Source organism: Numenius arquata, chromosome 15 (genome assembly GCF_964106895.1).
Source record: "Numenius arquata chromosome 15, bNumArq3.hap1.1, whole genome shotgun sequence".
Lineage (NCBI taxonomy): Eukaryota > Metazoa > Chordata > Aves > Charadriiformes > Scolopacidae > Numenius > Numenius arquata.
Window position 1 is genome coordinate 13,813,943 of NC_133590.1, and position 16,994 is coordinate 13,830,936.

The following is a 16,994-nucleotide window of genomic DNA, read 5'->3' on the forward strand; positions in this document are numbered from 1 at the left end:
ATTTGACTCTTAGGAAATCCTGCCAGACTAAGGTGGCCACGGGTCCTCTGTGGTATTCAAAGCCCCATCTGTGTGGCTTCACCGGGGAGGTGGCCTTTAGAAGCAATCTGCTCTAACAATAACATTTTCCATCCATCCAAGCCGAACACCGCACAGCACGTAGGCTTCTTCCCAGAGCCAGCGTAATTAGTGAACAAGGAAACTACATGACAGCTAAAAGGAAGATTTAGAACCCATGACAAAATAGAAGCCTGAACATCAATCTTGAGCATACGCGAGCAGATACCGCAGACGTCACCGGGAATGAAGCTGAGGCTTAATTTTCCTCCGCCCGGCTGGACGGCCGGGCACGCTGCTGGGGAGGGCAAGTAGGAGCGAGTAGGGGCATGTGTGCACCGAACGGCACGTATAAAATTAGGCACATGTAAAATTAGGCAGGAGCGGCCGGTTTGAGTGGGCTAGGAACAGGAGAGAAGGGTTGGATGATGTGAGGGGGCTTTTGCATCACGCCCCCTCCATCCCACTCCCTGTTTGCTTTTCTTACCACGGATCGAGACGGGTAGCGAGAAACCACGCGCAAACTCCTTTTCCAGAACTTTGGGAATCGAGTTTGAAAATGTTTTCTTCTGGTTTCCCAGCTGAATGTGTCAGTAACGAAGCTCGCAGCGTAATTGAATCCATTCCCGTGGCAGCCTTGCGCAACGCAGGCTCGCTCTCCCGGATCCAAGCAGAAGGTTGCCTTCCGTCCGCTTCTGCTGCTCGGTCCAAACCCAGCGTTTCCTACCTCCCATCCTCTGTGCTTTCCGAGGGATGAGCTGCCTGTGGAGCGGTACCAGCGTGCGTGAAAGCCTGTTGCCAGAGCGTAAACCTGTTTTCCGCAGGTAGTATTTTCGGTACCGTCATTTAAATGTAAAGGCCGGCCACAGGTCCCTGCTCTGGTGACAGCACAGAAGGGGAAAAGATGGAGAGCACTTTCCAGCTTTAAAGAACCAGGCATAAGAGTTTAGTCATCGTGGACAGAAAATTCATTCAGTTCAATTCGGAGCTGATTTAATTTGTGTTTTTGTCTCGGATGTCAGCGCCTTTGCTACCCACTGACTAAGGGGCCTTCCTTACGGAAATGGAAACTGCGGGTAGGAAAAAAGCTAACGATCCCCATGATCCCTTTGAAATTATACCGGGGTCCACGTCATTAAAACCATTAGATGTAACAGCGCTAAGCCCTGTGGATAGACACAATGTCCTTCACTTCCAGGGCACAGGATTCGGCTGCTCAGTTACAATCTGCTTTCTGTGGAGCCTTTCCAACGCTTCCCTATCTACTCCAGTGTGTTGTTATCCCAGTCATATGCTCCAGGGTTGCTAACAATTTCAGAAGCGTCCCTTTTTGTGATGACATACAACTCTGTGCTGTTCTGAGCACCTGAGAATTCCCAGTTATTTATGGTTTTATCCTTGTGCTTCTCCTGCCAGGCAAGCAACAAAGGTAAGGGACTCGCCCAAGGCCAAGCAGAGAGTCGGAGCGTCCTTGGCTCCGCCAAAGACCAGTTTCAGAAGCCACACTCCAGTTTCAGGGAAAATCCTGAAATTCACAGAATTTAAGTAACAGCGAGCAGAAGCATTTTTAACAAATTTTTCATACCCATGGAAAGAGCACATCTCTGTAATATAGTCCATGTGTTCTCGGTCAGAAAGCATCTCAATCAAGGAGACCCAATACCCTAAACCAAGTGGAGCGATAGGACAAGGGGGAACAGTTTTACACTGAAAGAGGGGAGATTGAGATGAGATCTGGGGAAGAAATTCTTTGCTGTGAGGGTAGTGAGACCCTGGCCCAGGTTGCCCAGAGAAGCTGTGGCTGCCCCATCCCTGGAGGGGTTCAAGGTCAAGTTGGATGGGGCTTTGAGCAGCCTGGTCTGGTGGGAGGTGTCCCTGCCCAGGGCAGGGGGGTGGAACTTGATGATCCTTAAGATCCCTTCCAACCCAAACCATTCTATGAAACAAGTGAAGCGCTGCTGTGCAGAGAGGGCTGTAACAAGGAGTGGAGTTCTTAGTACATTTGGCTTACGGGATTTGCACCAAACCTAAAGATCCTTCTTTTATTTCACAGGTTATTTGCTGCACACACGCAACAGCTTTGCATTTCAGCTCCCCGCTGCCCTTGGCAGAGGGCAGGACTATGGGCTGCCCCAGACTAGGTGCAATGGAAACAGTTGACGGATAAAATAAATAGACCATGAAATACATATGGCGAACCCTCCTCTCACTTGAACGCGCTTTGTCAGCCACATTTGCATCTGAGTTGGCTTAAAACAAGCCAACAGTTAGTTGTCCATCACTCACCAAACCTGAGGCAGCTGTGGACATGCCCCAAAGCAGCACGGTACGTTGGATAAGCAGAAATGCAGTAGCCACGGGGTTCAGGTGCCCCAGGGTAGGGCAGCAGTCAGCGAGGCTAATTACTACCGCAAATTGGGGCCAAAGAGCCTAGATCTTCTGCCTGAAGCACCAACTCGCTTTTTAGGGGAAAAATCTAACTGAGGAACCTTCAGCCTGCCCTTTCTCCTTTCTTGGTGGGTGTCTGGGGGGGGACGACACAGGCTTATCACGCTGTGCCTGCCCGTCTCTGTGCTGCTAACGAGGGGTTTCAGTCCACAAGCCCAGCAACGTTTCAAATTAATAAATACACATTCTTCCCACCCCTGCGTGACACGTGACACTGCCCATGAACAGTTGGCCACTGGAGTGACTGTGCTGAGGTACGTTCCTGTTCCCTCGCTCGTGTTTATAAGCTCTGGCTTTCCAGCAGGGGCTCATGCACTTGCGATTATCCAGAATTTATATGCTACCTGGCAGCTACATCGTTTGTTTGCCTGACAGCACTCAGTTTAATTTCCAGTAAGCTAGAAATGAAGTTTCAAACTACACTGTTACCTAAGAAATGAAAATTAAGCCACAGGTTGGCTTTTCCCTTATTTGTGTCAAATAAAACACACCAGCGTTCCTTTTTTCGCCTTTGTCTTCAGGCTGTAACACCTCATCCCCTTTCACCGAAAGCCCTCGGTATCCATTAATTGTTCCTCAATTTAGCTGCTGCCCACAAAGGGTTAGGTCATGCTCAATGTACTTCCAGCCGATGGAGCCGTCCCCCCCGCCCAGGCGTCCATACCCCCCATTCAGTCAGGGGACAGGGAACGCTGTGCATCACAGCCTTCCCCAAAAAAGCTCTTTACCCCCCCCAAAAAAAGGCAGCGAGTGATGGGAACGCAAAGGCAGGTCTCCTTACGGCAGCGCAAAGCCCTGGCCTGTTTTATTTTCTATGTGCTCTCCACATATTTTACAGGAGACGATTCGATATGTTAAAATGCTTCGAGGCCCTATAAAATAAAGCAGTTATTGTTGTAGCAAGTCGTGTTCTTTACTTTTCGGCATGCCAAGATTGGGAAAGCAACCCGAGTGCCAAAACACTGAAAATTTTGCTCTATGTTGCTAAATACCATACTTAAAGATTTTTGTCTGGTATGAAATAACATGAATTTTGGCAGTCTTTTCCCAGGCACCCTGGAACACAGCAGAACGGACATAGCAGAGTATATGTACGCAGATTTTCCTTACAATGGCTACAGCACTGCCAGTGCATTCCTGGAACGTGGAAATACATGGAAGCCAGTGCCGGCGACGAAGAAAAGCTTGCCGTGCCTAATGGATCGGGAAAGCTATTCAAGAACTCATCCCTACGTAAAAATAACTCCAAAGAAGCTGCCAGGATCAGTGTCAGCCCAGCTTGGTAGCTTCACAGCTCTCTATCTAAGCCACACGTGGCTTTGTGTCACACCTGGACACAAAGCCCAAGTTGTTCTAAGTGAGCGGTTCCAGTGCATCACCTCTTTCTCCCATTCAGACCTTTGGCCCTTCAGCCCCACAGACCTCACGGCCTGCACCAGAAACCTGCGCAGAACTGAAGTAATTTGGATGCAAATTAAATGAGAGAACATCTCCATTTCTAGCCACTGACACATTCCCCGAGACAAGAATCTTTTTCACTGCTTAGAGACGGGGATAATGCAAACCCTCTGAAGACATCAGCCCAACCCCTGAGAGCGCTCCAGTTCTGTACCTCGAATTCCGAACCGCAGGCACAGATTCCATGTTGGTATCCTGTGGTCAGTCTTTGAAACCCCTAATTAACACTGAAGGTGTGGGGCCATCTGCTCACACCGCTATTTATTGCACCTTTTATTTGCTCTCCTGAGGCTCACACCTGAGACCCGTGTGGTGGGATATATCCTTAACTCAGGTATAACCAGCTGTCCTGGAGAGCAGTGGCAGGATTAAAAACCCAAACATCTGAAAGCTCCTTTAAAAAATTGTTTTGAAAAATAGAAAATAAAAAAAAAGCTGAGAGTCTCCTGTCGCTACAGATGTCAAATACCCCAAATCCTATGATACAATCGAGGCAGTTGGCCCTTCCTGGTTTTCAGAAATGGTGCAGCAATGTTGGTTTTGAAACCGAGAGGGTGAGCCCATAATGCAAACAGTTACTTCAGCCTGATGCTCTCGATAACGATTTGAAGAAATACTCTCCTGACAGGACAGAAAGCCTGTAATTACAAGCTTCATCATTGCTGCCCCGTCTGGAAGAGCAGCTGCCATAGTTCTGTTAGTGCTTCTGATAGAACCCAACGTCTCTTCAAAAAATTGTAGCTCCCAGAAACTCTTTGTTTTAGACCACAGAATTATACTGAAGTTCAAGAACAGAATATTAATTCCATATCTCGTATGCCTTCCAAAAAAAATTAACATTTAAAAAAAGGCCTACAGACAGCAATGCAGTTGACTATTTCTGCTTCTTAAGGACCGTTAAATGAACGCCCTTTCTTATAAGTAACAAGTTGGTCACCAAGAGGGAAGTCGAGGAATAAGGGAATGTTATCCTGTCCTCTGAATTTTCTGTGTTCATTCAGTTGTCTCAGGATTTTCCTGTCTGGTATTTCTCACTTTTTCATTTAGGTAAACATGCCTATAGAAGTATTTACTTCAAGAAAGTACTGTGATGCTGAAAGGGCAAAGGCTTTTTGTCCTGAGGACCTGTGGGACTCTAGCCAAGTCCCGTGTGTAGAAACTCCCCTGGATCTGACATCTCAAATTGGTATTTATTTAAACAATTTTTGTTCTCCTCTTTCAGATATTTCATCCTGACAGTTCACTTCCCTGATACACCCCAAAAAAAACAAGGTAAAATGCTCCAAGCTCTTTCAGTAGTACAAGCTCCACAACAAATTCAATGGCCTCTCCCTCCCAGTAAATGCCTCAAAAGATTGAGATCTAGCTTGCATCCTGGTCTTGAGGTTTAACTGCTTCATGAGAAAGGGAGAGACTTCATGTCAGGGCTCTGGATCCCTCTGGAGAACACTGGCTATCATCTCCCTCCCCTTTCCAGTCTTCCCAGGCATCTCCCTGAGTTTGGCAACAGGCTCACGAAGCCCGACACAAAGCCCACTGGCACACAGAGAATTTCATCCTTCGGCACGTTGTCGATCAACAAGGGAACATAAACCCTTTCTGTTTTGCTTATGTTTTATGCAAAACCACACTCATATCCAGAAAGGTTTGCCAGCTCCACAGCAGCATCCAGCCTAAGCTCGGCACTGCAGGAAAAGTCTGTGGGCTTAACTGCTGCCGAGATCTGGGGAAGATGTTAGCTTTACAAACCTCAAATTTGACAGTAAAATCACATATACAGTCCTCGGATAGCTAAACAATAGCAGCAGAACGTATTTAAAATGCATTTATTCTCCTGGTGTTGCAGCTGAAACCAAGAGTCACACAACTGTAGTCAGGAAGACGCCAGCCTTCAGGAACTACCACCACGAAGCACTCCCCAAGCCACCAAGCAAAGACTCACTCCTCCCAACTCACTGCTTATTCCCCCGCCTCTTCTCTCTTTTTAAGAAGTTTTTCACTGAAAAGCATCAACATTTAGAGATCATACCTTCGTGAAGAACCATCTAGCAAGAGGAACTGCCCCAAATCAAGGACGTTCTCTGACATGTCATTGCCAAATCCTACTCGTCAGTGAAAAGCCGTTTTTTAAGTCAGTATCAGAGCTGCTACCTGGACTCCATTATTCAAAAAATACCAGGTTTCCAAGAGTGGATTTTAAATACTAAGCCTTTGGTTATTATTGTCATAACATAAATCTCCTCAAAAATGCTTTACAAGCATTGTTCTACTCTCCAGTGATACTTGGAAGTGCTTGGGCCTGTCGAAAAATCTGCGGACTACAGATCAGACGCAGAAATTAGGTGCCAAGCAACAGCTTGTGTGCTCGTTTTAGACTAAAACGGGGCCATGACAAATTTAGGAATCAAACCCTTTGCACCTGTGAGGGCCACTCTATTTTTCCACTCCCCACCCCTCCTCCCTGTAAAGACACCTAGCCCAGGCTCTTCCTTTTCAGCTTTCTTGAGCATGTTACTAGAAAACTTGTATCTAGACCTGAGAATCATAGAATCTTCATGGTTGGAAGAGATCTTTGAGATCATCGAGTCCAACCACAAAAAAAACCAACAAAAAACACACACACCAAAAAAACCCCACCAGACACAAACAAACAGACACAAACCAACAATCTCGGGCACTAGAGCATGCCCTCAAGCGCCATGTCTACACATTCCTTAAATACCTCCAGGGATGGTGACTCCACCACCTCCCTGGGCAGGCTGTTCCAGTGCCTGACCACCCTCTCAGTAAAGTAATTCTTCCCAATATCTAATCTAATCCTCCCCTGCCGCAACTTCAGACCATTTCCTCTGGTCCTGTCATTATTCCCTTGGGAGAAGAGGCCAACACCCACCTCTCTTCAACCTCCTCTCAGGTAGCTGTAGAGGGCAATGAGGTCTCCCCTCAGCCTCCTCTTCTCCAAACTAAACATGCCCAGTTCCCTCAGCCTCTCCTCATATGACTTGTTCTCCAGACCCCTCACCAGCTTGGTGGCTCTCCTCTGGACACGCTCCAGCAGCTCAATGTCCTTCCTGTAGTGAGGGGCCCAGAACTGAACACAGCACTCGAGGTGAGGCCTCACCAGTGCCCAGTACAGAGGCACCATCACTTCACCAGAAGCAGAGAGGCACATGAATTCTACCCCAAAACAACACAGAGACATGAAGACAAATGCCTACGTAGAAAGGCCTGACCCTTGTCTGTGGGAAAAACACATTCTTGTCCAAAACTCCTTCAGAAAACCAGTATTTAAGGCTCCTAACAATAGGCCCGTGACACCCTCAGGCAGCAGGATGACATTTTAGGGGTGATGTTAGTTTGTGTATCTCCACCTGATGACTGGATCCCATAATGCCAAAGGTAAAGCAGAGGAACAACATGCTGTCTCTGAAGGCTTGATGCCTCTGGAGTTATACGTAGCCCAGAAGTGGTAGGGAAATGCTTGAAGCCCTCAATAATCCAAGACCTTGGGCAAAAATGAGGTAGGATGGAAGAAGAGACTGCTCCTCAGCCTTTCCCCACCACTACGAAGCCTCCCTGGTAGAAAACTTATTCATAGGGGATGAAATAATTACAAAAAGAAATATCATAGTTTACCAGAACATTTGAAAAACAACAATATGATTGCAAGAGAAAACAGGGAATTACGATCATTGCTTCCAAATGCCTTGCTAAAAATACTAATTAAAAGCGGTTGATCATACAACTTGCATGACACAGATATATGATTTCTGATGCTAAAACTTCTGTGTAACCATTTTAGGAAGCTTATTTTTAGCTGTACAAATGATATAAAAATATTACCTAGAGAACAAAATCTAATAATAATAAATCCTATGAAGAGGAGGAAACAATACTTGCCCTGAACCTTACATATTTACAGAGTATGAATCTATAGTCAAATTCCTCCAAATTGATTAAAAGAAAATCCATGACAGTCATGAATTTATTTTCATTCCATGATTAAATATGTATCATGCCTTCATTAGCAAAAATTACAGATGGGAATAAAGCAGATGCCCTAAACACATCCTGCCAGAGCACTTGCCAATTAAAATTCGCTTGTATTAACTCTACCTGATGCCAAATTGGCCACAAAAACGTCACAGTCTTTTTATTGAGGCCGTTATCAGTAGCGTACTTTGAATCCTTTGTACTACTCCATCAAAAAAAAACCCTGCCTGAATTACCACTTCCATTCCATAGCACCCCTGTTGGCTGCTGGGAGCCAGATGACATGACCCGAATGACAAGACGACACTCAAGTTTTGGCACTTTGGAACCCAAACCTGACCAAACATGCAAAGAGCTATTCACTGGGACTAAACTTTCTCACCACTGCTGATAGAGCATTCTTCCAATGGAACCAGTATACCCCACTTTTTAAAGAGAATTGAGTAATTTAGGGTTCCTGCCTCAAAGACATCACCAGATGGATCGCAGAGGGACAACTCACCACTGTGCAAATAATGCCTTATTTCCTACCCTGGGAAAGGACTAGAAGTATTTATTGAGCCTTAAAGATCTCCTGAACCCTGGGAACTAGAAGTCTGGAAACTAGGAGAAGCAATTCTCTTATAAGCAAACATGACCTTGCCCATGAAACAAAACCCGATTGCCTGATAGGGCCCCCTTGATGTTTGAAAGAACAAGTTTATTGTCACCTGTTTGTCCAGGCATAAAGAAATCTCATTTTCCTACCTTTCAAGCAATAGTAGTATTCCGAAAATATAAAACAACAGAAGAAATAAAGGCAAAGAAATTAAGAAAAACCCACTCAGAAGTTTAATTAAAAAAAAAAAAAAAAAGAATGGATATTTATGCTTTGAATTCTTATGGATTTATGCAGCTAAAATCTGTCTTGAGAAATTCACTGGAAAACATACAGTCATTGTTGGCTCTTAAGACATTACTATATGGCAAATTAATAATGAGAGGCACATGTCACATGCCAGTGAGATTGTAACATCGCACCTTTATACATTTATGGGATCGGTGGAAATAACTGACGAAGTACATAGACACTCAGGCAAGTGAGAATTTCAAAACCACTCCATAGCCTCTTTCTGTGGGAAAAGGGTCGAGCTATTGCAGTGGAGACAGGACATCACTGAATGTGAGAACCTCTGAAAGCCGAAATTTAAAGCACTAACTGGTCCTTTTTTGCAAGTGCTACAGCTTTTATATCCATTTCCCTCCTTAACAGCTACATTCATGTAAAAAAAAAAAAAATTAAAGATCCAGCACTTAGGTTGCAAAAGCTTGTTCCCTATTACACAGCACAACAGAGAAATGAGATTTTTGCTTTGTAGAATACCTTTACCTATCTATTACTCACCAATTACCAATACAAAAATTAAATACCAGATAATCTTTATGTTCCAAACACAAACACTAGTCGTACTTCTCTCTCACACTTGCAGCTTCCCTAAAACAAGTGAGGTTGCAGCAAGGACAAAATTTACGGGCAAGTTATGCAAAGCTGAACTGTTTCTAGGGCAATGTTTTATAGTCCCTTAGAGTTCCATACACAGTATTTTACTGTGCACTCAAAGAGCATTTATTTACACACGTGTCTGAGGTTTTCTGTCAGGTTTAAAGTTCAGACTTTTCTCAACTAATCTAATTTGTCCAAGATGGATGGCCTCAATTTTTTCCTTTGGAAAACCAATGCTGTTACACTGTTTCCAATTCTTCCTCCAAAGCAAAACTTGGGTGTTGGCAGCTCCTCCAGAATTTCAAATCCTGCCAGACAGAAATTAAAATGCTTTTATTAGAAGGAAGTCATTTTATTCTCCTCTTGGATAACCCTTTGCAAACCATTCTTTATTTGTATGGAAAACTTGCAAGTCAGTTATTCTGTAAGTTTATAGGACTGTATTGTTACACTGCACCGCTGCTGAAACCCTTCCATGGATAATAAAAATCTTAGCTGGCTGACTTACACAAATTAATGGCAGAAAAGATGATAACTTGCCAGTAATTTTAGTTCTCCAGAAGGGGCGGTTGTTTTAGATCCATGCTGAGTTTCAAGCCTCAGGCATGAGATTCAAGAGCTGACCGGCACGTAAAAAACACCTTTTCCAGTGGTTCAGAAAGGTCACTGAGGAGGTGACATAGAAGGTCACAGACTTCCCAGTTCCCCTAAATATGGGTAACAACATTACCCCAATTTCAGAGCAATCAAGATGGATGAACTGGACCTGGTAATGGAGGACCAAAAGAGAAAAAGCATCACCTTGCTATAGAACACCCTCCTTTCCCAGGGTAACTGGACTGAAATCCTTGTCCCCAAACTCTAACAAAACCTGTCCTCCCTTGTCTCGTTGGCACTGGCAAACACAGAAACTCTAAATCCTGAAGAAAACAGGGAGAAGATAGGCTGAAGCATTTACTAGTCGCTTTACCTTGTCTAATCTTGATCTGAGAAAGTCAATACGCTAACAGAGACATCAGAATTTACTCATCACATCCCCAAACAAACGTAAATTGGCAGATGGTTCTGCTCAACTGCTTACCTTCTCTGAACTCGTTCAGCAGCTCCTCCTTGGTCCAGTTGCAAGACGTTATGAGGAAAAAGCCCTCCGCTTTCAATACACTGCAGAGAGATCTCACGTACTGCTTCCTCTTCCCCACCGCGTTATCAGGATTAAGGCTGATGGCATCAAAAGTCCCCTTGTCAATACAAATCTCAAATCCTGACAGCTCAGCTGATGGAGCCAGGAAGTCTTCTACCTAAACCAGAAGTCTACAACTGTGAAAGCAACCCAGGAGCTCCTGAATCTTTAATGCAAAGCAATACTTTAAAATAAAAAGCCTCAACCCTGACAATAGCTGTGCTTAGGAAAGGGTAACTCACAGGCTTTTCACACTTACAGTGCCATGTCAGCTTCCTTCTTATTTATGTATTATGTGATGATCTATATGCTGTAAAACCTGTGTATACACCTATCCATCTAAAGCTCAAGCTAACACACTTGAAGTTCATTCTTTAAATCCTTATTTGTACTGTGACCCCTGTTTTCAAGGTGCTGGGTGCTAGGGACTGTACAAATACAGAACAGACAGTGCCTGCCACGAAGAGATTACAATTGACACACAAGAACGGAGACCTCATACAGGTACAGAGCTGGAGGAGAAAACAGCAGAGCAGAGAGACAGCTCAGAACGAAAGGCAGTTCCAGAATCACAGGACGGCTGAGGTTGGAAGGGACCTCTGGGGGTCATCTGGTCCCACCCTCGGCTCCAGCAGGGCTTCCCAAAAACTTCCTGCTGCACAGCTGCTGGCAGGGATTCTATCACTTAAAGATTTCATCCTCTATCCCAAATCTGAAATTCAGAATGTAGCAGCTAAAATACAGAGCTTGCCAAACATTGAACCACTATTCTGCTCCCTGCTACAAGCAGGGAAACATTTTTAGCCCCAATGACTGTTACAAACAGAAAAAAAATAGACCAAAAATCTTCTTGTAAATACAGATTTATTTGGTTAGAGTTCTCTCACAAATGAGTGTCAAAAGACATCATTAATACAGTACACTGAGCACATCTGAATATCAATTAGGTCATTTAATCTTGGGTTCAGCTGCTTTCTATTTCCTCAGTAAACTTTCTCTCAAAACTTACCTTGAATTTAATGTTAGACATCCCTTCTTTCTCTCTTATTTTTTCTGAAAGTTGTATTGCAGAAGGGGAATAATCAATCCCAGTGAGATCAGTGTAGCCAGACTTTGCCTAGATGGAAGCAGAGAATCTTAATCAGCGTGCTAGCAATTTTTTTTACCCAACAGATGTATTTCCTACCTATAATCCATCTCACCCTCTCCTCCTCTTAATGACAGAAAAAAAACCCCAACCTTTTACTCACTTTTATTCCTGTTACCATTACAAGAGCTAAACAGCTGGGGGAATGAGCTGAAATAACTCCATTCTGCCTAATACCTCATCAAAAGAGCTGTTGACTGAAAGCTGGTTTATGTCAACAAGTGGAAAACTGAGTAGAACTGTGAAAAGTAATACCCTGGAGAGGAATAAGCTTTCTTATCTGCACCAAATGTAACCTAGAAACCAGGAATTTTCAGTGATGAGAACACGTGCCAGTACCAGATGCTTCAAAATAAGAAGAAAACCTCTCTGACGCTTACACATTTGAGATTGAGCAATTATTTTGTTTATAACCCAAATGGTAAGAGCCAAAATATGTAATACATTAGTACAGAAATCTACTGCAAAGCCTTACATTTTTCCAATTATTCACGCTGGTGTCCAGTTGAATGCAATTATTTGCATGCTACAAGTTCTTTGTATCAGCAATTTTCAGGCAGGTTGTGCACCACGTAAAAGAGCAGACAGAGGCTTTCTATTAATCTCACTTTGGAGCTGATAACGATAAACCAGTTCAGCAAAGTGAGAGCCTAGTAGAAAGCCTTTTGCAAAGCAGGTGGCCACTTTGCATCGCCTGGAGCCAGGCACCTGGGAGGGGACAGTGACATTTTCCCTCCAAGGCAGAAGCTGAAGCACCCAGATCTGGGTATCGCGTGTGTCAGTTGGTCTGGTCAGATCCAAACCCAACAGGAAAAGCTACGATCTTACGGCCAGCTGCAGGCAGACAGAGGGAGGAGGCCTGGGTTTGTTTTGAACAATACATGGATTTTAACTAGCATTAAGCAATCAGCTGCAGATCTACTTCTTCCAAAGGCCGATACCTCCACAGTGAGGAAAACTGAGAATTTTTTAAGACAGTCCTTCCAGCAGCCCTTCAGCCCGTGTGAGCTTAGCACTAGCCAGCTGTTCTTAATTGAGGACTAATTTCAGCTAAACACAAAGACCGTGTTGTTTGTGTTTGATGAAGAACAGCGTATTGCTCAGGCTTCTGCCCACGTCCCTCCCCAGAGCAAACCAAGCTTCCTGAGATGCCTGTGCTGAAGACTTGGGGGTGGAAAAGCAGTTCCCACAACAGCTTCTCTGTTTGGAAAAGAAGAGCTTGAGTCACTTCAGGGAGTTCCTGTTCACTCCTATCGTCTCCGGAGCAGAAAAGGAAAGTTTAAGGATAAACAACATTAAATGCTGCTAAACCTGTAGGGCCTGACTACGTACGGAGAGGAAAGGATCATTCACTCAAGTGCCAAACATGACCATGCTGCGTCCTGCAACTGGACCCCTGTCGTGAAGGTGGTATTTGTAAGCACTTTGCTGCTGCTTCTTGAAAAAGCAGATTAAATAGCAGAAAGGTGTTTTGCAACTCAATCAACATTGCCCAGTTTTTGGGCTTGTGGTGCTGCCAGGTAGACCCCCGTGCTTGGGTGGTGAATACCCTTCACTTCAGAGAAGTTTTTCAATACGTTGGCTCCCACAATACTCAGAGAAAAAAAAAATAAAGAAAAAAAAAAAAGGGAAGGTCAGAGCTCCCTCCATGTGGCAGCAACATTTTCTTAGAAGAGCAGAAATTTTTGGAAGGCAGAAGAATTAGGTCATCAATGCAGCCTACCAGCTTCCTGAAGTTAGCAGGGGTAGGACCATGGTCTACTGCACATATAAAACCAGCAAGGGGTCTCACTTCTGTATCCCAGATCCTCAAAGCAGAGAGAGAGAAGAGAGGAAGACTCCAGCAGCGCTTCTCTCGGAGCTTACAGATGGGCAGATCCCTGCTGTGTGCGTGTAGAAGACATTTAGCAGCAAGCTGGATGTTTTGCCTCTAGCTATTCCCCAACAAACTGTGCTCTACGGCACCTCTTCTTGTTCTGATGATGGTCTGTTACATACCCTCAAGTAGCCACCTTTCAGAGAGGTGTTATTAATGTCCTACATGACTAAAGTCCTTCTACCTTTTTCAGTATTGCCATTTCTATCGCATTATGGAGTCCAACTCCAGGGGCAGAACTGTTCTACAGCAGCTGATGTGCTTGCCAAGAGAATCCTAACCTTATTTTCAAAGCCTAGCAAGTGAGATCCTGAATTATTTAGGAACAGTAAACAAGGTAATTTTTGAAGTCGCTTTTCAAATGGGAATCAGACTGAAAATTTCGTGTTAAAGCAAGCACAGTACTTTGTGTGCTCAGTGTAAGGGGGGAGGGTGCTCTTATGGCAGTTTGTTTTTAAAAGCTAACAGGCTGTTGTTTTCCCATTACAGAATGAAAATCCATTTCAGATTTGTAAGTGGTGCCAGTATAAAATGGAAGTTTTATAAATAAGGTTTTCTCTGTCGGATGTTTCAACACTGAAAAAGCTAGCATTGCATTTAGCAATCATCATTATTAGGCTTCAAAATTAATTAATCTTAATGAGATGAACAATTTCTACTTTTGATGACATGACTTCTCCTGTGCTGCAGCACAGCTGCCAGTCCCCATAAAGGTTTAAACTCTTCTAAAATCAAAGTCCATGTTAAAAAAAACTCCATTATAAACCTGACTTTGACTTCCATCCCCTTCAGTTTCCACAGTAACTAATGGAGCCAACGGAGAACGCAGAACAACAGAAACTGCTACAGTATGATAGCTCCTTTCTTTACCAACTCTCCTGTATTCAATCAAAACCGAGAAAAAAATACCATAGCTCCTAAACACCTTGCACCACCGTATAACAACAACACTGTAACAGTTCAGAACACATCTGGTAAGGGGTTTTCATCCTGACAGAAATGGTTACTTCTTGAAAGAAATATTAACAACTTTTTAAGCAATTTACAGAAAAAAACTTGGTTAAAACCACTTTTTACATTAATAATGCATATTATTACCAGAACTGAGTATGGAGAAACCAGAGTTCGGTTTTGTACACTAGAGTACTTAGTGTATTACTCAATTTCCTTATCTGTGTTTTACACAACAATGGGAAGAGAAGCATTTTTAAATACAGGAAAACAGAAAGGTCAAGTCAAAATAAGGGATATTCAGGCTGACTGACTGAAAGAAATACCATAAATTTCAAAATCTGAATACTGACAATCTGGGCAGCACCAAGAAACTAGAAGTTTGAGCATGTTCAGCGAAAAAGTAGGTATTTCCGTTTGGGAGAACAGTACACCCACCCTGTTGCTAGGTCTACACTTTTAAAACCCCCTACCAGCACTGCTGGTGCAAGGAGCGACATACCCAAGTCCCACAGGCTGCCTGGTGGCCACTTGTAATTATGCCTTGTCTTTGTGACAGGATGGTCTTTAAGGCCTATCAACAGCACCGAGTTAATTTCACTTATACTTCTAAAGCAAATGGAAATATAAAACCTGATGCACAGTAACCAGTGTTCTGTTGATAGGAAAAAACCACAAAATAAGTTTTAATTTAGGTTGCTGGCTTTTTGTCTTTCGTGAAGTTATATCTTGCCATGGTTACTATCATCACTTGTGAGAACTGTAGTTAAACTCCAGTGTTTGGAGCATCGATCCTCTACCAAAAGCACAAACTTTGCAATATACCAACCAATTCAATCAGTAAAACACCGTTTCCAGTTCCAATGTCAAGCACAGAGCTATCAAGGGGAATCTGTTGTTTTTCCAACCATCTGATGATTCGAACCATGCTTTCTTCTCCAAACCTATGGAAAACAAGGGCTCAGGTAATCAAGACAGCAAAAACATACAAAAGGCACAGCAAATTAATTTCTTCGGTCTCTCCCTCCAGCTTTTGCAAAGTGTCTCTTACTGAAGCACTTCAGTAACAACTTCGGTAACAACAACAATAAATATGAGATAGCTCATATTCCATGTTTGCTTTTAAATTAAAATTACATGGCCTTAAAAATCCACTGAAACACCAACTCTGAGAGATGAAGCCCTTCATACATTAAAAAAGGCAGCAGCAGCACCCACAACTTGCATAGTTAAACCTGAGCTCAGGGATAAAAAGCACCTTTATTAGTAACATCCACAACTACCAGCACACTTTCCGTGCAAGGACAGTTGTCCAAGTGCAACTTAGAAATCTGCATTGCAAAACTGGGCAAGAGAAAAACTGGTGGCTTCAAGATCAAAATTCCCCGGCATTTTGCCAACATCCAGAACTATACAATGACCCACCAAATTTCTGGCTGTATTTCTGCAGTGTCTACTTTAAAAATGAAGTAAGAGAACACTCTGGTGGAGTTATTTTATTTACCAGATTTCCCCCGCATCTCCAATGTCTTCAAATGTCTGCAGTTCTCTTTCATATGCAGCATCCCAGCTAGAATCAGGGGGAAAGGAGAGGATATTGCAATTAATACTGGAAAAGATTCAGATTAAAGAGCAAGGGGAAGAAAGGGCAGGGAAGGCTGTATCTATGTAGCAGTGCCACTTTATATCCACAGTATCACAGCATCATAGAATGGTTTATATTGGAAGAGACCTTAAAGATCATTTAGTCCCCCCCTGCCCTGGGCAGGGACACCTCCCACCAGACCAGGTTGCTCAAAGCCCCATCCAGCCTGGCCTTGAACCCCTCCAGGGATGGGGCAGCCACAGCTTCTCTGGGCAACCTGGGCCAGGGTCTCACCACCCTCACAGGAAACAATTTCTTCCTGAGATCTCATCTCAATCTCCCCTCTTCCAGCCTGAAGCCATTGCCCCTCATCTTATCACTACATGTCCTTGTAAAAAGTCCCTCTCCAGCTTTCTTGTGGGCCCCCTTCAGGGAAGAGGACTTGACTGAAAACGTCAAGTATTACCTAAACAGATAAACTCCTCGGGCACACGTTGACTGCCAGACACCGAGCTGGCGATGCCCAGAGCGGGAAGGCCAAGAGTGACCAGACGAGGGACACAGCACAAGCCCCCTGCTCCCCGGGCAGCCGCCTGGGCCGCCGCCGCCCCGAGCCCGCTACGCCGCGGCCCATCGCCCCCGAACCCCCTCCGCCACCACTCACTGCTCTCTGGTGCCTAGCACCGAGGGGCTGAAGGGCTCCTCCCGACACCCCGGCCCCGCGGGGCGCCCGGCCCGCTCCCCCGCTACCGCCATGCCCGGAAGGATCTCAGCACCATAGAGAGCAGCTGGGAGAGGGCCCGCCGCCGCCGCTCT

The 16,994-nt window shown here is 44.4% G+C and overlaps 1 protein-coding gene across 1 annotated transcript; it reads right to left on the reverse strand.

The window, feature by feature from the left end:
* Nucleotides 1-7,935: 7,935 nt before the first annotated feature.
* EEF1AKMT2 (EEF1A lysine methyltransferase 2) lies at nt 7,936-16,988 on the reverse strand. Its single transcript, XM_074159079.1, has 6 exons — nt 16,843-16,988; nt 16,098-16,163; nt 15,423-15,537; nt 11,629-11,736; nt 10,521-10,737; nt 7,936-9,747 (listed from the first exon to the last, which is right to left on the reverse strand). Exons 1-6 carry the CDS (start codon nt 16,932-16,934, stop codon nt 9,620-9,622), a joined length of 726 nt encoding a protein of 241 aa, XP_074015180.1. The 5' UTR covers nt 16,935-16,988; the 3' UTR covers nt 7,936-9,619.
* Nucleotides 16,989-16,994: the final 6 nt, after the last annotated feature.

Bases quoted from the DNA above. Each gene is read 5' to 3' on its own strand.
- EEF1AKMT2 (XM_074159079.1), bottom strand. From the start codon at position 16,934: ATGGCGGTAGCGGGGGAGCGGGCCGGGCGCCCCGCGGGGCCGGGGTGT. The intron at 15,538-16,097 runs GTAAATAAAATA...TGTTTTCCATAG, and splicing joins GGAGATGCGGGGGAAATCTG to GTTTGGAGAAGAAAGCATGG. The intron at 9,748-10,520 runs GTAAGCAGTTGA...TCTGTCTGGCAG, and splicing joins GCTGAACGAGTTCAGAGAAG to GATTTGAAATTCTGGAGGAG.